Source organism: Sceloporus occidentalis, unplaced genomic scaffold, assembly GCF_023333645.1.
Source record: "Sceloporus occidentalis isolate IW3139 unplaced genomic scaffold, rSceOcc1.0.p SCAF_87, whole genome shotgun sequence".
Lineage (NCBI taxonomy): Eukaryota > Metazoa > Chordata > Lepidosauria > Squamata > Phrynosomatidae > Sceloporus > Sceloporus occidentalis.
In genome coordinates this window covers 894,638-919,212 of record NW_028317067.1, presented here as the reverse complement: position 1 = coordinate 919,212, position 24,575 = coordinate 894,638, and the positions used below count along the sequence as shown (strand labels likewise).

The following is a 24,575-nucleotide window of genomic DNA, read 5'->3' as shown; positions in this document are numbered from 1 at the left end:
CAAAATATTATTTTGGACATGTAAGTAAATGTTACCTTTTCCCTTTTCCATTATAATTGATCTATTCGTTTTGGTAGCTAATATCCTACAAATAAAGGGGTTTTCCAAATTTTGGTTAGCGTAAGTCACAAGACCTGTTTCAATGGTCAACAAAAATGGACAGCGCTAAATAAAGAAATAAGAAACAATAATATAAAGTAAAAAACACTGATCTAGGAAAAATATATGTCATTTATTGATTAACTAAACAAATGAAATATAAGAAAATAATAAAAAAAACAAGCAACATATATATGTTATGTATATTCAAGTAAAGTGGTAGAAAAACACTTGCATAAGTATATATATATATATATATATATATATATATATATATATATATGCCACAAAGGAATCTAAAGGTGTAAAAAGTAAATATGTACATAAAAAATCAGGAGAATAGGATTAGAGAATAAATAAAAATGTATGTAGCTTCATACAAACACACATTAGTGTACCCGGCCGGGAAAACACAAAAGAATGAGGCGCTGCTTTTATTTTTATTTTACATATCAGTATATGTTTTTTTACGCTGGACACTTAACTTAAGGGGATGCTACTTTCTTCACTGTTTTTGTATTTATATTATGAATTTATACATGTTTTGGAATCTTTCTTGGGAGTACAGGAAAAAAAAGAGAGCGGATTCAAGGGAGACTTTAAGCCTCGTAACAATGACAGAAGAAAAAAGTAACAAGGACAATAAGGTCCTCCTGGAGCCAATGGGTGTAATGTTATGGTCAAGGTTAAAATATTTCATGCCAGATGAAGAGGATATTGTATTTTTTGATGATACAGGTGGCATAATAAAAAGATGTGGAAAGAAGCCTTCATATCATGTCTTGTAGTACGAAACCCTCAAAAAGGTTCTTCTCCCGTTCCTGGTGCTACATGTTACCTGCGATCACACTACAGCACCTGTACGATACTCTCTCAACGGGCGATGCTACAATGTATGGAAATAAAAATATTTCCAGACCATAAATGATCATCTGCGATGGATCAATCGTCTTGCTGCAGTCTCATGCTTACTCGTTTTGTGGTGGAACTCTGGACTCGGTAATGACAAAGTATTTTAATATTGTTACTGTGACACAGTGGTAGTCTCTGACAGACTATTCCCTAGAAACTGGGGGGAAAAAAGCTTCCTAAAATGTTTTTGTGTTTGTTTTATATGATAAAATCTTCCCCAATAAAGTAGTTTTACCTAACAAAAATTTCACAAAAATAACCATTAAACCTCAAAGCTACAAAGTTGACAGAGCCCCCTCGGTCTCGCTTGCAGAAAGAGCTGCGTTCTCCATGGAGATTTGACCTTGAAGGAAAGTCCAGATCTGAAACACGGAGTCTACTTTACAACGAATCACATGAATTTGTGCATACATGTATACGTGTATTTAAAACTAGAAGCATACATATATCAGACGGTGACAGTGAACATGTATGTGTATGAATACTGTTTTTTTTAAATATGTATAATTTGGTATTGTTCTGTCATCTGTGTTATGTCCAATTTAGATAGAAACATAACTTTTAAACCATTTGAACTTTTTTTTTTAAATACATTTCTCACAACAGAATTAAAAAAATGTTGATACTATTGTGTTTTATTGTGTATCATGGATCATAGAAACCAGAATGCTCACAAAGAGACAACAAGGAAAAAATCTACCCTCTTCGCACCTTCATGGTCTTCTATCTATGATGCTGGATTTCTGACATAAGCTGGAAACATTGGCAAGGGACCTCTTCAGAGTAATATGGCCGGGAAGGTTCTTGATAACATTGTCCACTGGGCTTATTAGCTACTGTATTGGGTCACGATAAAATGCAGTTCTTGTCTTTCTTCTTGGGTGTGCAGGTAGGGTTTGAGGGGGGAATGTATCCTGGTGGTCTCATAAACGGAGGCAGGGGAATGGGTTCTCCTAGAAAGTAACCCTCTTCTTCATCATCAGAAGAGGAGGAGGATGTGAAAGAGGGGTGGGAGAAGCTGATGGGTTCTTTAAATTCAGAGCTAAGAGGTATCTTGAATGTGACTCTAGAAGTTGTCCGAGTCTGGCTTGTTAGGTCAGGAAGAGACCGTCTTTGGGAACAGTCACGTGAGAACTCGGGGGGAACCCTTCTTAAACTGGAATGTATGGAGCGTGAAAGAGGAGTCTGCAAGTGGAAGGTTTGGCTTATTCCAGACTGATCTATCATGGACACAGCTCTTCTGCCGCCTCCCATCCTGCGCTCCCGAAAGCTCTCCTCTTCTGGGTCATGGTTTGTAGAGGTGCCTACATCTCTTGTCTCCTTTTGCAAAGGCATCTCAATTTCAGTCGGGCTGACTGAATGCTCACTGGGCGTCCGCGTCATACTGCAGCTCCGAGAGCAGTAAATCTGCCCATGTCGAGGTAGGAAAGGTCTACCTAGAAGGGACGTTCCGCATCTTCCACAACAAAAGCACCGCTCTGTTGCATGCCAGTGCTGGCCTCCATGTGACAGCTGCCCTTCATCGATGCCTAGAAGAAAAGACTATATGACCTATACCACTAAAACATGGTTCCAAGCATTCATTTGATATTCTATGCAACACTGATGTATGTCAAGCAACTAGACAACTGTACATGGTTGTGTCTAAAAATAATTCAATAATGATTTAGTGACAAAACTAACTTACCGTCTGTAAAATCATTGATGTGTCACTTGGTGCCGCCATCTTGTGAGTGGCAGCAATGCCACTCACTGATGGTGTTTGTGGTTGCTCTTCGGAAAAATCACAAGGAGATCGGGGTAGGCCCCCCCGATATCGAGGCATGTCAGCAACATTGATTACGCTTAGGAAGCGATTGCTGATCGCTTCCTAAGCTCTGTTTTAGCTGGCTGCCGCCGTAATCTTTGATGATCAGTTTGGCAAAGGTCATTTTATTGGGGGGGGGGGCTTTCCTTTCATGATCCACGGCTAGCCTCACATCTGCAGAGATGCCGGTATTTGAAAGCAGCCCGTACTGTGAGCCCGTACATGTACAGGCTTTGTCGTGAAGGGGTTAAAGGAGAGAGACCATTGGGATTGGAGAAAGGGGGAGAAAAAAGGAAATGGGTAGGGATGATGGCGAGAGGAGGTGGGAATGAAAATTAGTGATGAAAGTAGGGGAGAAGGCTGGTGTGGAGGGGTGGCTGGGGACATGGCAGTGACAGCAGAGGGAAATGTAATCCTGGGCCAATTTCTGGCCAAGAACCAGTCGCTTCCTGAAGCTTTTGGTTGATAACCCAAGCTCCTTCTTACCGATGCACTCCCCACAGCTATCACAATACTGAGAGAAGAGTCTTTCGTAACAGGGGCAGCAGTACGGACGCCTGTCCCTCATAACGTAGCGCTGTCCTCCGAGTACACCTTCACACTCAAAACAGCAGAAGTGCCTTGTGTGCCAGTGGTAGCCCTCAGCCTGAGTGCACTCTGTTGAGAAGATCACCTGTGAAAAATACATTGATTTCGCTAGTATTTTTACTGTTGAATAACAATTTAGCTCCAATTTAATTATCTCTTTGCAATTTGCGTGAAAAAAAATAAAAAAAAACTAAAATTAGTCATTTTGTAGGGTGAGCAGTTTACCTGTACGGTGCGTCGCCCGTTTGCTTAATGCTGCTACTTATTGCTGACATGGAGCAAAAAGTAGTTATATATTATGATATATTATTATATGTGATAACTTTATATAATTCCTACATAGCCCCCCATATTTATCTCAGAAATTTGAATGCACAATCACCATAGCAACAGAATGCTCAGGAATATTCCATTGGTTGCTATGGCGGAAACACCTTTTTTCTTTTTTAAAACTTTGCATCCGAATCATTCTTCTTACATAACCTCAACTGTTTTCTCTGCTTTGCAGCCAACCTGTCAACACAATTAAAATGATAGCTTTATGTGGAAGAGGCAGCTAGGTGTTTATTTCAAGATTGCTTAATATGTAACTCTTTAATGATTATTTATAATCCACGATCTAATAAAATAATTAAAAAAATAAATAAAAAATAATAATAAAAATATATCTACCTATATACAGTATATGTATGTATATATATATATATATTATTATTTTTATATATATATATATATATATAAAAAAATAATAATAAAAAATAAATAAATAAATATATATATATATATATATACACCGGTATATTTTTGCATGAAATAATATTACTGAAGAAAGGAACTCACAGTAGTGGAGAGTCTTAATGCCGTGGGGTGCCGTAGCAAATACGTACCTCGTCACATGCCAGGCACCGTGGCCGTTGAAGCTCAGCGTGGTGACGACCGCAATACACCTCCCCATCCTGATAAAAGTAGATGAGGTCACCCAGCAGCTCCGTACAGCGGGCACAAGTGAAACACCGAGGGTGCCAGCAGGACCCCAACCCTGCCCGGGATGCGAACACTGCCATGTCGCCTCCGCTGATCTGATGCCCGCACTGTAAGGAAAGGACAAGAGTTTGAGTAATTAAGAGTTTGTAAACATAGGTCAGAGCGTCGTGTTTGCATAAATGTAACGCAGGTATGCTTAGATTTTATTATCTATAACACCTGGGCGCTCTAATACGGACGTTTGGTGTTGATAGCGGTCCCGTCGCTCAACAAAAACTATTTGATTCTTGACTTAATCATAGAGATAGAAATAGAGCCACATTTGGTGGCATCGGGCTGCCTGAGGTTGGCACCCATTGGGTTCACCTAATACTGGGTCAATTACATGCTAACAAAAACATAATTTTTCAGTTTTAGGGCAAAATGGCCCAATTTTCAAAATGAAATGTGGAGACATGTTTAATGTTTCATTTATGATTCTTATACGATAGGCTAAGGAGCAAGAAAAATAGAGTATATTTGGTGGAATGAAAAAATAAATATATCCCCAATAAAGGAAATGTGATAGGAAATAGACCTGTTTTGTTTGAGATGCAAATACAACTAAAAACCCATTTTTTTAGCACATTCAATATCCCCGATGTTAATTTTTTAATGAGAAGTATACCTTTAGACTTCAGGGTTGCAAGTGACATTAAATATAAATTACATTATAAAATATTAATTTAAAAATATATTTTAAAGGGAAAAAATGGATGAAACACAAAAGCCGGATGCGTATTTTAGTGTTTGCTTCTCTTTTAGGTGTTATATTGATGGTCTTGAGTACACAATTGGCAACACTTGAGAAATGAATCTCCTTACAATGCTAAGCATGGCTTGGCTATCCATTATCGGACATCGGCTAAGTACATATAGCCATCATTCCCTTTATACACCGGAGATAAAGGTTATCTCACCCTCTGACACACTGTCCCGTTCATTGTTCTGGAGACTGGATGGACGGACCCACGACCCAAATTTTCAAGTCTCCGTCTTTGGCTGAAGAGCGTCAGCATTTCCTCTTCTTCCTCCCCCTGCAAAGAGCAGCAGTACCGGGCCTGGGACCAGGACCGGCTTAAAACTAACAGGGGTACTGGGCCTGGCACAGAACAAATAGCAGCGCTGGGTCTGCCGCAGAACCATGCAAATCGCAACAAAGTCCATAAACACAAGAGAGGCGGACAACATAAAAGTAACACTTTGTTAAAGAAAATGCTTCCTGAAATCTCTCAGACGAAGAAAGACTGTCTCTAGAAGATTGTCCCTAAGAATTCTCGAGTTCTTAGCAGAATGATCGAGTTCTATGCGGAAGTTAAAGAAGAACTTGACATCAGAGAGGAAATAAACGACAAAAGTCACCGGGACAGAGCAGGAGAAAGAACAGAAAGGATGCGGTGACCTCTTTCCAGAAGACAATGTCTACTGCTATGGTTTGAAGGCTTCCTACTGTTCAGAGCAGGCCAGATAGCTCCTCTAGCTTCCAGGAGATATATAAGGACATTGTGGTGTCCAGAACTAGACTGGCCATGGGGCAAACATAGAAAATATCTTGAGTTTATGTTTCAATTACAGAAATTACTTAAACCAGGTTCTGGAGCAGATGAGTCCTGGCCTGTTGACTTTTGTTGACAATGCCCAAGGAATAAAGATGAAGATTAGCAGAATAGGGAACGGTCAGGTGTAAACTACTTAACCGTTTTATAAAATGTTAAAGGCAGAATGTAACCTCTCAGACTCGACATTTACTTGTTATATAAATGCTCCAAGTTATGGATTATTTGAAACCAGGGCTGAGCTTTTACTGTGATTATGCTGTTGGGCTTCAAGGCTCGTTCCTTGTAATTAACAAACCCATGGCCAGTATCAGGAAGAACATTTGGGGTAGAAGGCTTGGATTTGACGGGAAACATGAATATTAGGCCCTTGTTTGGAGAGATCTCCAGAAACCTTACCTCGCAGTCATGTGGGGGCAGCTGTCGGAGAAGTTGCTTCATTCGGTGTCTCTCTCCGACACTCTGTACGTAGGGAATCTTGTCTTCAGGCAAACAACTAAAATACTGGTGAACCTGGAAAAGAAACCATCGGTAACCAAGGTAATAAAAATCTATATGGGAAAGTGTACCCTTTCTGGCAATGTCTCCATGTTTAAATATATCAAGTGGATACTAACGATGGGATGATAGGGAAAGGATAGGAAGATGGTACCTGTTCAGGGGTTAATCCAGATGGTACCCATGCGTACTTCTCCAAAGAGCTGTCAGAACTGCTATCGTTCAAAGAATGTCTCTGCGCTCCTGATACCAGGCGGCATATGGTTCGTTCCAGATCCTGAGGAGTGCCCACAGTGCCATGTTCCTCCCACGGACACTGGCAATGCTGGCAGATTTTCCTGATACGGAAGTGAAAAGTGAGGGTAAGCCTGGTGATCCAGAGCTTCTCAAACAAGAACCATAAAGGTATGAAACCCCATAGACCAGACAAATGATGTCTCACACTTCACGATTCCGGTCCCATGCTTAGGAGGGTCCCACAGTGTCACTCCTTACCATATCTCTGCTTACATTGTTCAGTGAAGGTATTACTCAAAGCCGTGCTTTCTCAACTATGCAGAGACCACAAGCACGAGAGAACGCTGGACCCCTGGTTGCCCCATGCAAGAAAAGGGAACAAAGGGGCCCCTGAAATCTTCCTTGGCCTGGTGTGCGCAAAAACCCTGAGGGCAGCCCTAGTTTTTGCCCTCAATGTCAAATGTTGGATTCTAGGAATACAATGTGCTGGCGCTCACAATGCCCGTCTCCTCTCATCCTCAAGAAATCTCCAATCACCTTCACTTTACATCACAAATAAAGCAATCGTAAAATATCCAGACTGACTGGAAATGACTTTATTCTATTGAACCTAAACCCACCCTAATTATCCTCCGATTCAAATAAACCAGGAATGTCATTAGATAAAGAGTCTGGCTTTATTGTTCAGATGGCCCCAGGCGGAGGAGTGCCACATGCCTCTCCCCTTGGCCCACAGCTATTCCCCCCATCTGGCTAGCACTATGAGCAGTGTTCGAGTCCACCCTTCCTATAAAAGAGCCAGACGCCCAGGCCTTTGATGTTGACCCAGGGCAAATGCTTACATCGTCTGTTTAATAAAGTGACATTTCACCTTAGGAAGGTAAATTCCTTTGAAATGTTAACTGCCGTAAATCAATGCCTTCAATGTTTGGGGATTTGTTCACAAAGCCTTAGGTTGGTCTAACCCAAAGACTGAACTCGGCCGAGGACAGTGCAGAATACACCGGAAAGTTCTTCAGACTACACCTGAGAAATCAACAAGTTTCCCTCAACATGAGCAGTCGAGCGATTCCCAGTTGGGAGCCACATATCAACCCCTTCCAGTAGGTTGTGGGATTCCAACATCTGGAACCTACAGGTACTCACCATAAACACGTGAAAATTATCACACAGAAGAACAACGGCTCCATTCTATAGCGGAACGGCAGGCGACCGGCAGACACGTTCAGAGACAGGCATTGACATGCTGTGCCCACAGGTTACACACGCAGGGCGTATGATGTGCTGTCAATAAGTAGTATTGTTCGTTACCTCCATCTGTGGGCGAGGAAGCCGGGACATCGCTCCAAACAGGTGAGGCATGGCTGGCCTTGCGCTGTTACATCCGCCTCTGTTCCCTGGCGAGGAGACACAGGATAAATGAACGCGAACGTCTCAGGGGTATGAGGTGGGCCACCCAACATAAACCCTCATCGAAGACCACGTCAACAGACAAACCCTTCATACGCATGGAATGCAGTGTATGAATTCTACATACTGCAGGGCAGCGTTTTTCCCACTGGTTTACACTTTTTAGAATTCACAATTGTTCCAAGGTGGCATCTCTAGGTGTAGAGGTCCTCCGCGAGGGGACATCTGAGTTCTCAGCGGGTACATTAAAGTTACAACAAGTGAACCATTTAAATAACCTGTAGGCTGCTGGGTTTGACTCCTAAGGGACGCTCCATTGTCCCGGTCAGTCCAAGCAGCGTTTCCATGACAACCATGATTAATCATCTGACATCATATATTTATTGATGAAGCAGATCAGTGAACCGAATTAACAAGAGACAGCAATCGGACCGGCCAGGCTGCCGATATCAGCGAAGAAAAGGCACTTAGCAGAATAGAAGTCCCTGCCAATGCCATGATATGATGTCATAAGCGTACAGTGTCATTGATTGCATTATCTACCTGTGTACAAGCAGGGAAGGGAGATGACCACCACTCACTGCGACCCCCTCCATGCTCATCCTACACTGCTTACTTGGCTAATATTGTCTATGTGTAAAGATTTCTGAAGAGCTGTAAGATAAGATAACATTTCCTGGCGCAAAACTTTATTTGCTGTAAATCGTTTTCATTTTACAAAAGCAATTTGTAACTCAGCCTCTGGCAACGGAAAGATTAGTGAGTGAGAAGGACAGGTATCCATAGAATAAAAAGGCTCTAATTGTAAGTAGTCACACAATTACACACTTAGCCAAAAAGTACTTAATACACGGTTAGATGTAATGTAAGGAAGTTTGACTCTAATGAGAGGGTGGCAGATAAGTGGAACAGCTTCCCAGTAGAAGTGGTAGAGGTTAATACAGTGAGGGAATGTAAACATGCATGAGATAGGAACACGGCTCCTGGGTCTAAGAAAAGACCAACGACTGATTAAGGTCTAAGACCACCCAACTGGGGTAACATGTGAACCATTGCCCCGCTTAACGTACCTCTCTAGATGGTTGCAGGAAAATGGTTCTTTACCCCAAATGGAGAAAATGGAGATCTTTACCCCAAGAGCACCAGACGGGCCCCGGGATGAGACTCCATACTGTGTGTGTGCTGGGAAGATGAGGTCCTCCTGCACCCTTGGATAGAAGCTGCAAGGGATGAAGACCCCCTAAGCCACCTTGGGTCAGCGCCAGGCCACAGCGGGACCCTGAGCAGCCCCTATAGTTGTGCCAATGCCCCCAGAACAGACGATTTACGCTGACCTGACCGCATGTGCACCCCGTGTACGGATGGTTAGTAGCTCTGATAACCCCCAAAGGGCCAGAGAGTCTTCATACAAAGCAGAAGGATTCGCCAGCCATTCTATGGTGAGCTACGCTTCTCGCAAATAGCTAAAGGATCATAGGGATTGTAGTCCATGTTAAAGTGCCACCTAAAAAAGCTTCATTGTTACACGAGACGTGTCTGTCTGTCTTCAAATGAGGGCGAGACAGCTCCCCGCATGTCTAATCTTGTAACCAAGTCCCAGACAAAGGAGATTCCAGAGAACCGGAGTGAACGGTCCGCGTGCGGAATGAGCGGACGATACCCGCGGCGTCCACCTCACCTGAGACCGACGTCTTCTGGAGCCGCGGAACATCTCAGAGGTGATGTCTGCCGCTGACTCCTGCTTCTCTCTCTTCTTCCTTTCAGTTCCGTTCACCTGAAAGCAGACCGCGCCTCCCAACCCACGAGACGTCACCTCTCTCTCGAGAGAGAGAGGACAGCCCTACCTGGAAAGGCGATCCGGTCACTCCCACCGTGCGGGAGGAACAAACCCCGGAAGCAGAATGTTCACAATGCAGCCACCAAGAAAATTGATCCTACTCATTGCATTGAAACAATTGCCTCCAAATGCCAGAGGTGGCTCTAATTCAGAGGAGAAATGTTAGCACATAATAAAGATATAATCTAAAAATCCGGAGGGGCAGGGGAGTTTTAGTTTACAGAGAGGGTGGTAGATAAATGGAAAAGCCTCCCAGCAGAAGTGGTAGAGGCTAATACAGCAAGGGAATTTAAACACTCATTGGACAGGCATAATCCTGCCCTGCATTTAAGTCGGGAACATTTTTTATTTCATTTTTAACTGTATACTGTTATGTTATAATTTATCAAGTTAAATAATTACTGTTATGTTATAATTTATCAAGTTAAATAATAACTCTCGACACATTAAGCGATACATTGGTCAATTCTCAGTTACTAAAAACGTCAGCAGACTTCCCATGGAACTTATTCTGCTAGAAACGTTTGTGAAATATCTATAATTAACCCCTCGTGACCGAGACGCCCTCTACCCCCATATCTGGAGATGCGTATTTTGTGTGATATATTGTTTATATTTAACGTATGCCGTGAAGAGCCAATCAGGTACCTCGCGTACCTCCTTTCGGACCCAGATCCCTTGTTCGTTCCCCCGATGTCCCCTCTTTTCTAAGAGCTCGGAATGTTTGCTGGGTATGAGGGTATCACAGGGTTCTACAGCCCTAAAAGCCCCGATAATGTGTATAGAAACAGCAGGAGATGGCTTTAGAAATTAAATTATATTAAATAAATCTGATTCTTCCATAACCACATCTCCTAAAACACAGAATGTCGGGAGGTGTGATGGGGGTTCCTTCTTTTTTCTGTAGATCAGTCTCCAGGGGCTTGTTATGATTAACTAATCGCTGGGACGTGGAGAAGCGCAGGGTCAGGGGGTGACTGGCTTAACGCTTCGAAAAGAGCCAGCTAAAAATTAAAAACATCCAACAAATAGGTCCTGCAGAGACGCCGCTGCAGTCCTCGGGCATGGGAGACACGCAGGAGACACGCGGGAGACACGCGGGAGACACGCGTAGTAACATATATTATTTTATTCATAACCCAAATTACTGTTCTGGGCTTCCGCGGCATTCATTTGCCCAGTTTAGTGATCGTATGATGTCTTTGGGGTATTCATGGAGGTGGCATTCATTCACATATACCAGTATTCATGGTAAAGCTTATGGAACTATCCATAGAAAGAAGAAATACTAAAAGCACCTTCACCATGAAACCCCACCATCATTATTCTAAGTAACACATATAATGTATAAAAAAATAATCTAGAAATAGGGTCCCCGGTTATTACTTTAACCCTGTTTGGAGTAAAGAGGTCACGCTGCTCCACTCGGTGGAAGTAGAAGAAAGTCCATCCCCTGTTCCTGACTACTTTTCTCAGCCATTCCTTAAAGGTTCCACTTATATGAATCATCAATTGCACTCTAGTATGATAAAACAAATACAATTCTGCATTTCAATACATTATATATGTATTTGATCCAATGATATCAACATGCCAGTATACAAAACAGTTTCATATGTACACCGAGGAGAACAAATATCTAAAGCATGGAGCAAGAAGGGGAAACACCCATGGGGTTTAAAAACGTCAAAATGCCCCTTGAGAAGGGTAACTGCCGAAATGTTAGGAAACCCGACGGGTGTTTGTCCTTCTTGTCGTACGCTTTGCGTATTTTGTACGTATGAGGATCTTTTCTATGCCGATATATTGACATCAAACATATACGTAATGCATTAGTTGTGGGTTTTCGTGATTTATTTCTATATATTATATACAGAAGAAGGTCTCACCTTTCATGGGGCGGCTTGGTGTGGCACGTGAGCGTCGGCCGATATACAGTACTAAAGCCTCATATGTATTAAATGTGTGACGTTGTAGGTATGGATCTGAATGCTGATAATTTGTCTTTCTTCATTTACATATATATATATATATACTTATAAGCTATGATGGAAGATAGCCTATTGACCAATGCACTCAGGAGGCTAGTAGTGTTTTTTGCTTTATGGTTGCTATATAACGATCCCCCAAACAAGGAACTGCAGGTTTGTAACTTTTTTCTTGGTCTATGAGGTGCTATGAATGTGTTTGCAATAAAGAATAGGTTGTTTTCTATCCTCTACATTTCTCTGCACTTTTTGACGAGATTGCAAACATTTTATTTTCCTTTATTTGTCACATTTCTCTAAATGCCACCGCGTGTTGCATCTGTCTGGAAAACCCCGGGATTGTGTGAGCCCCTTATAGGGAGTTTGTAAAATTACCAAGTAAAACACATCATCTTTTCCAGCCTGTCTTTATTTCCAGTCCAGGATTACAACACGCAACTTCAGTGTCACAAACACGATATACAGCACAATGGGGTACCAGGCATGGGTGATTTAAGGGGTGACGGGGTGCACATGAGAAGCTGGCAGTAATAGGGTTAAGTAAGGGGGTAAGAAGGGCAGTCAGTGCCCAGCAGTGCATGTGGGGCTAATTACCCCTGCTTCCATATACATATATTCCAGGGGTGTCCAACCTGCGGCCCTCCAGCTGCTGCAGGACTACATCTCCCATAATGCTCTTTCAGCTAAGGGGCTGGCTGAGGAATATGGGAGATGTAGTCCTGCAGCAGCTGGAGGGCCGCAGGTTGGACACCCCGGATATATTCTGTTTCTCATCTATTCAGCACCCGAGCTGCTATGGCATAACCCAGCCTGTGCCATCACGACCCACCCAAACCTCACATGGGCGCATGACAGCATTTCCCTAAACACAAGCCCCCCATCAATCCCTTTTTACGAAACGGGGTCCTACAATGCATTGCAAACTGCAGACAGATCACGGATCTCTAAAGGAAATACAGAACTAACTAGAAAAAGCTTCAGAACTCTGTGCTACAGGGGAATATTCCCTTTAAAGTATAAAGAAACATACGTACAAAACACCCTTTCCTGTCCGAGAGCCTGGTTATCCTACAAATCACTTTATGACAATAGTACGTCTACTCATCGATGGCCGTAATAATGTTCAGTATCCCTTTCTCCGTTCAGAAAAAGCTGATACTTTGGTAATTGTTCTCCATGACTCGGTCAGAAGAAAAAAAAAAAGGGTGACACAGCGATGCTCTGCAGGATGGCGGCACGGAGAGGGTTAAACAGCAATGCTCTGCAGGAAGACAGTCTCTGATAGAATGAGATGGGGTTTTCCTGTGTTTTGGTACATATATGTATTTTTAAATATATATATATATATATATTATAGTATATTATATAAACATCACGGACACAACATTCTCCCATGGAATTTCGCTCAGGGCAGCTGGGCTGCAGCACTGCACATCAGAACATTACAACCTGAAGCTCACTGGTCAGCTCTGGAGACGCCTGTAGGAAAGAAGGAAGGGAAAAACATTACGAGGAAGGAATAGGTAGACATAATAGGGATGAAGGGAGGTATAAAATGTGAATGGACAGAGGATAGAGAGGAGGAAATGACACAGGACAAGAATAATGCCTGGCTAGACCTTGATTTTGGGTCAGAAGAGGACCTTCTTGCCCTGAAAGGGACTTTTTGTCAGCTTGGATCAATAAGTTGGCACATGCATGAACGCTACACTATGGCCAGCTCATCTAGCTCTAATATGAATGAAGACAGAAAGGAAGATAAAATATTCATGGGGAGGTATTGTCAAGGCACAAGTGAGAAGAAAGATGGGATGGATGAAGGAATAATCTAAGGAAGGGAAGAGACTTTAAGGAGAGTGTCACCAAGGGAAAGGGTGGAAATTTAAGAAGACGTGTTGGGGAATGAGTGAGTGGGAGGTATATAAAAAAGGGGGATTGGAAAAGAAAATAAGAAAGGAGAAAGGAAGACAGCAAACAAGAGAGAAGGGATAAAAAGTGATGCAGGATAGAAGAAAAGGGGGCATAGTGAGAAAGAAGAATGAATGGTAGAGAAAGAACAGGTGGCGGGGGAGATACATACATAAACGATAAAATGAAATAAAGGAGAATTTGGTATTTAAAGTTTATCCAGTAAGAACATGGCACTGAGCTGAGCCGTCGCGGAACTCAACAAGCATTTGGGTTTTAAGTTGTATTTGGGATGGTCCCAGGAGGTGGGGAGCTGTCAGACTGTCAGACCCAGGTTTGTCTTGGGCAGGCCCCGTTTTTATGCGATAGTTGGTTAGTCACCACAACATCTTCCTGCTTATTTACCAAAATAAATAGGGCTGCAACTCTTCTGAATTGAATTGGGCTGGTTGAACTAGGCACATTGCAGGGTTCAAGTTCGCTGCTAGGTTCCTAACAGGATGAGCTAAGAAACCCAGCTGAAGTCAACGGGGAGCTCAAACTGCATAAATGCATGTACTAAGGTTGCCCATCTAGGATTGAGTGCTTAATATGTACATTTAGTAATGGGTCTGGTCGTAAATATACTCACCAGCTCACATCTGGTTGGAAAAGGAGGTGGGGGCGCCTTGTTGGGTATATCCCGCCTGGGTGTAACCCTGCTGATTATAATCAGCTTGCTGGCCATAATAGTCAGGTTGGTAGCCACCTTGCTGTGCGTAGGTATCTTGTTGGCCGTAGCCCTGGGCCTGGGTGTAGCTGTCAGGCGCCGGCTGCTTCTCTTGCGCTGGTGGTGGGTACTTCATAAATGGAGTTGACCATCCTGTCTCTTTAAAGACAAACCAAATGTTCCCCAGCCAGATGACACAGTTCAAAAACCCGAAGGCCTACAGGAGAGAAACAGTCATTTTACGCAAGGGACCGCAGCGTCACCCAACAGATATGCTGAACAGCAGTAATCACAGTGCAATAACTACTAAACGTCATGATCGCTACCTAGAACCCTTTGCCCGACCCCTCTCCCACCAGTCAAGGTTTCCTTGGGTGCGAACCACAGTACATTGAAATAATCTCCGTATGAATGAATCCTCTGGAATCCATAGACTTCTTTTTATATATTCCATTCCAAGGTGTCCAATTTGAAATGGCCAATCTGCCAACTCTAGATTCAAGTCACTCAATTAATAGACTGTTAAAACATAATGAGTGAAATTGTCACTTTATGTTATGCTAAAATTTACATTTAATAACAAAAAAGTTCTAACCACAATTAAAATTGAAAAGGGGTCCTGGCCTTTTTTTACCATTACTCTAAAGACCCCATATGTTTACTATCATTCTCGTCCATGTGGATATTAGATGCAACTCATTATCTATTAACTTTGTAAGAATATGTAAGCAGGGGAAAACAAAGAATCAAATTTGTAGAAATTAGTTTTTCTGCTTTTTCCTTTTTCTCATCTTCTGCACATTTCATGAGATTTTCCCAAATCATGGACTTTCAATACATTAAATTCACCTATATGTGACAAAAGAAGCACTGCAATGATCAAAATGACCACAGAAGGGCTACGTATCCACCTCTGACAAGTTCTGAGATACAATGTATCCCAAATACTCCCCGTGACCACATGATGGCAATAATGTTTAAAAGAATGTGATCAAGCGCTAACACTTCAGAGGAGAAGTATTTATTACTCACCACAGAGGTGTTAAGCCCCGACATAACTGGGTCGCTCAGTTCCTGACACTTTCCTTCGCCCTTCTCGAACGGTGGGATCTGGTTCTTGATGATCATCTCAGGGTCAGTTGCCAACTTGATATCCGACAAGCCTTTGGCCCAAGCGCTGGAACTGACCAGCCAAAGGAACGTGAAAACAGCTGTCACTATGCAGTCCTATAACGGCACACGAGAGGAGGAGAGAAAGGGATAAAGCGTGAGATGGGGAGGGAGCTGATCTGAAGATGGAAAGAGATGGGGTAAGAGGAGCCATAGAGTGAAAATGGGAGATAAAGATACGGAGAAAAAAGTAGAGATGGTAATACAGGAAAACAGAGAGTCGAGAGGATAAAGACTAAGACGACAAGAAGAAATCAAACAGTGTGAGAAGAAAACAATGTCAAAAAAAGAAGACACAGGTACGAAAGTCATGGAGAGCAAAAGAGTGACATCATGAGAACCTGCAGATACAGGTCAGGATGGACATCTGGTGGGATGTCTTAAGCAACGCTCCCCTGGCGTTTATATGGGATATCTTACAATCATTGGGCCTTTGTTGTTCTCACGGTATTTGTTCTGTAGAAATATGTATGTGACGAGTGCCCCGAGTGAGTACAAGAAGGCGAAGACAGCCACTGTGACAAAGAACTCAGCTGAGGAAGAATAGTCTCCAACTAAGAAGACCTTGGAAGTGGCTCCACCTTGGCACGTGGGGGCTTCAAAATATTTCTGGTGCAGCCTGTGGAAAAGAAGATCAGACATTGTATTCGAGGTTGTCAAACAGTAAGTCTAAAGGACATCAGCACTAGGAGTAAGTCTAAAACACTGACAGGTCAGTAGGCAGTCATGAAAGAAGAGGACAGAGACGAGAGAAGGAGAAGAAAAACAATGGGATAGAAGAGATTTAGCTTGTATGAAATGATATGAAAGGTACCGAGAAGCTTGTTTACGGCCGACACTCACTTAAAGGGGTATTCAAAGTCCACTTTTATATTCGGCTTGCTTTCATTTTTGTTGTTACATTCAATGCTCAGACTGAACTGTCCAGAATAACTTCCACATGTTGCGAAGGCAAAGATAGAGAAGAGCTGTAAAACAGAGAGACAGGGGGGGTCTAGAAAGAGAAAGGGTGATGCCAACAAAGAGAGCCGTAGAGATACAGCGTGATCCGGAAATACTCCAGATCCAGTAAGATCCAGAGTGAAAAAGGGAAGGGTTTCAGTGAAAAGTACTAAAAGGGTGATGTAGAAAACAATAAGACAACTTAGAAAATAATGGGAGACGACGGTATTTATAAAGGACACTCTATGTTCCATAAAGAGACAAAGGTCTACAAAATTAAGGAAACGTAAATATAAAATGTATAATGATAAAAATACAAGAAAAATTTAGCTTTGAGGCATCCAGACTCAAACTGCAAAGGGACAACCTAATGGAGAAGATGAAGGAGTCCAGAAAGAAACACAATGGTTCTGAAGATGTCCCAAAACCGAAATGGAAATCAAAAAATAAGTAGTAGTATCGAAAATGGATAGAAGCAAAGCATAGAATGAAATCATGTGAACGAGGGGTTTGTAGGCTGCCGTAGGAAACAGCTAATCAATTATCGCCTTATTTAATATTTTATTTTAGTTCTGAGAAGATGTTCCTGGCCGTTTGCCGTGAATTATTAAAACAAAGCCCTAGAGCTGCACAACTCCAGTCCTCGAGGTCCACAAGCAGGTTAGTGGTCTTTTTTTTTATTGAGATACCTGTGCTCAAGGTGGGATTTCCAGTAATATGAGCCGTCTGAGGCTCTTGGGGACTAGAGTTGTAAACTCCTGCCTTAAAGCTACTGGAAGGTCCTTTTGATACTCACAGCGATGAAATAAAACTACTGTTAGCTCACATTATGGAGCGTTAACCCAATTTCAAGAGAACTGGATGTAGAAAAACAAAACATGGAAAGCGATATAAAGTCAGGCAGGCAGGAGGATGCAATATGACTCGTTATTCTGCCAAATGTTGAAGGGGAGTGGGTGTAAGATATGCAGGGCTCCTGTTTACCAAGCATCCTATAGCATATAGCACAATCTGGAACCCGAGTGGGAGGCTGAGATAATGGAGGAAAGCTGAGCGTGCGCTACAAGGCGCATCATTAAAATCCTGGTAGACCATACAAAATGGTAGACGGTTTCATGGACTTTCCTCCAAGGACCAGCCAAGACATGAGTGTTTTATGGGGGGGTTCAGGTTCTTGGCCGGTCATAACCATAAAGTAGGTCATCAGCGATTGTTAAGCTCACGTGACATGGAGTAGGTAAAGAAAGCACAGAATAGACGTGTGTGGCGTCTCTCCCTCCCCGTGTAAGGCAGGCTAGGCTGGCTTTATCTTGGCGATAATCCCGAGCAGGATTGTGACCTCCCGCATCTCCACAGAGACTGGAGGGTATTTTTAGAGCCTCGGCGATGGCACAAAATAAAGAGGATTACAGAGTAGAGCAGGGTGTGAGAATACACAAGTCAGGGGAGAGAAACAATGTATATATACTGTATACTGAATATAAAGCGGGGAACATATAGCCAGACGGCAAGAGTATGGTTTGTTATACTTAAGATCAATAGTTACAGGAATGTATCTTAATAGGGGGCTTCGAAGACCCTAGGTGCGGGGGACCTGTGCCCCGGGTAGCTGTGGAAGTACAGATTGATATAGCCTGTAAATCAGGTTTGGCTAATTGATTGTAAGCTCACAAGAGCAGGACCCTCTTCTCCTACAGTGTGTTTTAATGCGTGTTAGTATTATTGTCAGTTTATATTGTCTTTTTTTTTTACATATTTTCACTGTCCCCTTTTGTAACAGTGCTACGGAATATGCTGGAGCTACAGTATAGAAGTAAATGTAATGTGGCTAGCAGGAATCTCTGCAGGACTACAATTCCCATGATGCTTAGGTAGCATCCATAGGGGGTTGTAGCTCCCAACTCGGAAATAGCTATATATTGTCTGACAGCCCTAGTCTTTTAGCCTTGATAATTGTCCTCATATTTAAGGTGTAGCAACAACCCCTCTTCTCCCTTTGGTAGTGTCCATAGAAACAAGGGGGCTCTTGTGACATCGTCAAAATATTATGTGATGTCATAACTCTGTAGCGTTTCCGTATATATTCTCACCTCCTGATAATTGTGACCATAAGATACTAAACAAAGATCTATGAGAAGATCAGTAGAGGTTTGGTTTTTGTGGGTTGTGGCCCATAGAGGCCAAATGTGTACCATAAATGTGTACATTACTACTAAACGATATAATACAAAGTGATACATTTTACCACTTCCCATGCAGGGACATGAAACCTGTTTGCATTCTAGTTGACATGGAATGCCTGTTGATTCTCACACAATGGGCTGGCTGAGTGTAATGAGAGTCACAATCCATATCATCGCAGTAAGTGATTTATACATGTTCCCACTCCTGCTTTATTTAAAAGGGAACTCACATGGAATATACATACTGTGTATATATATATATATATATATATATATATCGATTTTGGCCATGCAATACACTGCTGTATACAGTAAGATCCCCCAGCGCTGTATACAGTAATACCCCAGCGCTGTATACAGTAATATCCCCCAGTGCTGTATACAGTAATAACCCCCCAGTGCTATATACAGCAATAACCCCCTCAGTGCTGTATACAGTAATATAACCCCCCAGCGCTGTATACAGTAATAACCCCCCAGTGTTGTATACAGTAATATAACCTCCCAGCGCTGTATACAGTAATAACCCCCAGCACTGTATACAGTAATAACCCCTCAGTGCTGTATACAGTAATAACCCCCCAGCGCTGTATACAGTAATATAACCTCCCAGCGCTGTATACAGTAATAAACCCCAGCACTGTATACAGTAATATAACCCCCCAGTGCTGTATACAGTAATATAACCCCCAGCGCTGTATACAGTAATATAATCCCCCAGCGCTGTATACAGTAATAACCCCCCAGCACTGTATACAGTAATAACCCCTCAGTGCTGTATACAGTAATATAACCCCCCAGCGCTGTATACAGTAATATAATCCCCCAGCGCTGTATACAGTAATATAACCCCCCAGCGCTGTATACAGTAATATAACCCCCATCGCTGTATACAGTAATATAACCCCCCAGCGCTGTTTACAGTAAAACCTGAAGGCCGCCATTGTTGTCAGTCACGTGATGTTTTTGGAGTTTCATTGCTCAAATATCACACTGAGCTGATGCTTTATGGCAATGCTAATGAAGTCTGTACCTCCATAGACTAATGTCCAACTTGGTGATTAAGATTGAGACATTCTATTGTTCACCACAAGGAGGCATGATAAGGAGTCAGGGGGGCTTGTCTAGTAGATAACAGCTCGAGAACTCATACAAATGGCTGATACGTCTGCTGTCTGAAAACATCATATTATGTAAAACAGGCATAAAAAATGTCTTTGGATCGTAAGCTTGAGCTAGCGCTATATAAAGAAAATCTAATAATAATAAAATATATAAAAATGAGCTCTGATTTTAATTTTTTTAATATATATTATGGCCTCTCCTCGTATGCTTTGATGGAATAAATGGCATTAGAGCCACGTGTGATACCCCCCCCCCCATATGCTATGGTAGAAAAATAACATACAACTATAAATGTAAAAGACCAAGAACTCACCCATTCCAGGACTTTGATAAATCCCAGGGGCTCCTTCACTATACGGAACTGCCCCCCGGCAACCAGCTGCACGACAGAAGGGGAAATACAGGTAATAAGATCACTGCGGGCTCTGTGTGGGAAGTCATGGCAGGAGGGGCTGGGGATCTGTCCACGGTGCTGATCTCTCATCTCCCCACACTACCCTCTCCATCACCGCACATCAACACAAATCAACACACATCAACACACATCCCTCTCATTCTGTGTGTCCACATCACCAGGCAAGCATCACACACACACATACGGTCAGTGCAACAACACACAGCCATCACACACACATACCGTCAGTGCAACGACACACTGCCATCACACACACATACCGTCAGTGCAACGACACACAGCCTTCACACAGGGTGCACAGTCATTAAAAGGCGTCGTGTTACATGATGCATGGCAGACATTTGTAAGGAAGCCATTTACAACACAGCACACAACCCATCCAAAACGGACTGGAAATACATCAACACACAACCCATACACAACAGATTGCACAGCGACATTAACACACAACAGATTGATCAGAGACACATTAACACACAACCCATACACAACAGACTGCACAGACACACAACCTTCTATCTTACAAAATAATAACCAGCAATCCATATTCAGCCGTTCCAGAAAAAAAGAGCAATGATTACAATGTAACATACAAGAAATATACGATTTAAGCCATTACATATCACTATATTATTAAACAAGCAAAGAAAACCTGCACTAAATGCCTCCATATCTGGGCTTTATTTGGTAACAGCGAGTGTTCATCAATATATATTTATATACCAGAGGGAATGAGCTCGACTATATATATAAAAATGTAATATATGTGTGCAGATGTAAACCTGTACATATATGTATGTATGTATATTTATATATATATATATAAATATGTGTGATTATATAAATCTGTACATATATGTGTATATATATATATATATATGTGTGTGTTTGTGTATATATATATATATATGTGTTTGAGTATATATATATGTGTTTGTGTATATATATAAATGTGTTTGTGTATATATATATATATATATATATATATATGTGTTTGTGTATATATATATATGTGTTTGTGTGTATATATATGTGTGTTTGTGTATATATATATATGTGTGTTTGTGTATATATATATATATATATTTACATTAATAAGCATCTATGTAATTGACCAGATTCCATTTTCCACACATCTCCCTCTTTCTGCCCTCTATCTCCTTCACCTCCTTCATCCCATCTCTACCCCTCCTCCCTATCATTTTTTCCCTCTCTCTAAATATCCTCCCATTCCTTCCATCTGCTCCCTTTTCTCTCTTCTCCTCTATCCCTCTCTCGCCTGTGCTTCCCACCCTTTCTCCTAATACCCCATTCCCGGTGTTTTTGCACCCCTCGCCCCGCATTCTTCCCGTCTCCCACCTGGTTGACCACGTCCATGTCTGCAGGATGCTGGTGAATCGCGCAGCGCAGAGGGGGGAGCGCGCTTTATCTGCAGCAGCCTGGAGACGGTGCTGAAATGCGGCGGATGGGGCGCAGAGTCTCTAGAACAGCTGGAACAGCGCAAGCCAATGGCAGCAGCGGACAGGGGGCGCTCTGGTCACATGACGCGCTGCTGACGTAGGAAGTCTCCATCTTCACTGAGGGCAGTATTCGCATAAAGCCAGGTAGGGGAGACCCTTAAAGAGCATTGACGTCATCACTGACCCACTCAGACCCCAAATCACATCCCACAACTTTGTGTGGGCTGGTGTCTCAGTCAGTTGTTTTTTTTTTTATAGAGAAGAGCAGCATTTTACTCAGTTTTCAAGATCAATTGTCATTTTGTAAAAAAAAGGACCAAATGCTAGACGTTACTATGAGATGACGTCATTGCATTTCAGTGTGTTTTTCCATGTGTTTTGGTTTCTTCTCTTTAGGACTGACAAAGAAGTAGGGAGCTACCCCATCCAGATTAAGGCTGCATTGTTTACTGCAAACCTAATAATAAAATCGATATAACCAGTGGGATGAGCATTAAGGAAAGGTCATTCAAATGTGAGACACGAATTGTTTACACTTCCTTTTTTTTTTTGGAAGTCTAGCTGTATGATAAAATTCTGGATAAAAATAAAACACGGATTACAGGATCTGTTTACTATTTGCTTTAAATTAATACATTTTACATTCCTTTGTTAGTCTTCTGACGAACTGCTTCAATGACGTTTCCACTTGCCCATTACAAATATGGCCGCTGGTGTCGTAGTTTCTCTGTTACCATAGAAACCAGAGAGAACGGCGACAGCTGATTAGAGCGGCGCCCGCCATTTTAGGGTCCCTGACAGCTTTGCTCTGGATGATTGCGGGATGTATTCTCGACATACGGAAAGGCGCTGGCCGGTTCTTTGGAGAGAACTTCGTCTTGTTCTAACCTCACCGCGATTGTCGCGAACGTTATATTAGGCCTTACTTCCGGCTCTATAAATAAAACGGCCGCCATCTTACGTCAGGGCGGCTGATGCGGTTTCTTTGCCATGGCAACGAAGGGTGATAATGAAGGTCGATTAATGAGTGGGAAGGTGATAGAGTGCTGGTTCAGGCAAAGAAGAATGACCACGCAAAAGCATGCTATATAAACAATGTGGATTTCTGTGTTTTTAAAATCGCAAAATGGTTCCTGGTGACGTCACTTGAATAACAGCTGCCATCTTGGCTGTCTTTTTAGGGTCCATGTATTTGGCATGAGGGAAATACTATATATTAAAATCACATATTGGTTTTATTAAGGTTATTTGAATAAAAAAAACAACCATTCACTTTTCTACTGTTATTTTGTCTATATTAATATATATGGTAAACTGGGATCATTTTCATTTTATTGGCAAAATATAAAAATTATAATTAGAGATAATTATCAAATTATAAAGTTTGATTAAAAGATAGATTTCTAAATCCAAAAAATAATCCAGATTTAAGATACCAGGCCCTGACCCCCCCCCCCCCCCAAATGATAAAGGTTCCCAGGAATGCTCATTGGGAGTCTTATATACGAACACAGCAGTGTAGAAAGAGTCCAGACTGTGTTACCCTGAGAATCTGCCCCTTACCCTGATGTTGGGGCAAAAACCCTGAGAGTTTCCAAGTATGCCTCAGGGATAGATTGATGATCTTGAATTCATAATATAGGTTGGCTGTAGTCCTAAAGTGTGACACGGCCACAACTGTGCCAAAATTCACTATCGTTGACTAGTGGTTCGGGTACGACTGTCATGGCCAACGTTGTGCACATTGTGTGTGCCCCCGGCTGTGTTTAGTGTCTGAAGCACATCTTAAAGACGGCTCATTTATAAATGAATACTTGGCTCAGTCTCATCCTTCTCGGCTCGTAACCTCTGTAGAGGTCGTTAGAGTTTCCCTTCAAAGGAAATCTATTAGGATCGGAAACCTAAGACCCTTATTGGTGAAACAGGAAAGTCTCGGGTAAAGACGATACTTTTATTGGCCTAATAGCAAGACGTGGAAGGCTGCAGCTTCAGCATCTTGTGCAAGTCTCCTTACTGACTCATATCTGCTGTGTAATAGAAGAACATATATATATATATATATTTTTTTTTTTTTTTATTTTTTTTTTTTAAACCATGGATAGAATGATTACTGTTATTCTATTTTTCCATAAATTAAATGGCCTATTTACAATTAAAAAGATAAGAAATATCTGATAGTTAGACATGAGTTTTGCTCCTTTGCATCCCATGGATGTATCCTTAGGTCAGGGATTCTGGATGCTTGTAACACATGGCCTGATCACGTGGATGCCATTACCTCCTGCTACAAGGTTTCAGGCTCCTTATTTGTTGCCCATAAAGTTTTTTATAAAGATGGAGAATTCATAGAAACAGAGATTTTGATGGCAGATAAGAACCATTTGGCCCATTTAGTCCACCCGTTTGTCCTTGCAGGGAGGTTGATCTCTTGTACTCAAGGGCACAAGTTGAAAAAGATCAGTGTTTTATATATATTTATATTTTCTGAGCGCTCTTGTATTAGTGTATTTCTGTTCAGCTGACGCGCTCCTCTTCCCCTTGTCTTTGATGACAGTAAGGCAAACGGAACGACTTTAAAAGAGTACATTCGCCAAGTACAGAAAGCTTTTCTTTTTTTGTTATATAACTCTGGATTTGTTAAACTATGGATATAGCCAAGCCCTCAACTTCAACATGGCGAATTACACATTAACCCCTTAGTGACAAAG

General features: G+C 42.0%; 2 protein-coding genes across 2 annotated transcripts; both read right to left on the bottom strand.

Annotated features, from left to right (window-relative positions):
• Positions 1 to 1,857: 1,857 nt before the first annotated feature.
• On the bottom strand, positions 1,858 to 9,841 carry LOC149284859 (prickle planar cell polarity protein 3-A-like). The gene is made up of 8 exons (XM_089496027.1): positions 9,791 to 9,841; positions 8,032 to 8,108; positions 6,638 to 6,821; positions 6,385 to 6,498; positions 5,350 to 5,490; positions 4,294 to 4,497; positions 3,305 to 3,491; positions 1,858 to 2,540 (listed from the first exon to the last, which is right to left on the bottom strand). The coding sequence occupies exons 1-8, from the start codon at positions 9,839 to 9,841 to the stop codon at positions 1,858 to 1,860; spliced, it is 1,641 nt and encodes a 546-aa protein (XP_089352153.1).
• A 4,657-nt stretch (positions 9,842 to 14,498) lies between these two features.
• Positions 14,499 to 21,784, bottom strand: LOC149284858 (synaptophysin-like). The gene is made up of 6 exons (XM_089496091.1): positions 21,767 to 21,784; positions 20,306 to 20,371; positions 16,586 to 16,710; positions 16,163 to 16,361; positions 15,605 to 15,799; positions 14,499 to 14,789 (listed from the first exon to the last, which is right to left on the bottom strand). The coding sequence occupies exons 1-6, from the start codon at positions 21,782 to 21,784 to the stop codon at positions 14,499 to 14,501; spliced, it is 894 nt and encodes a 297-aa protein (XP_089352217.1).
• Positions 21,785 to 24,575: the final 2,791 nt, after the last annotated feature.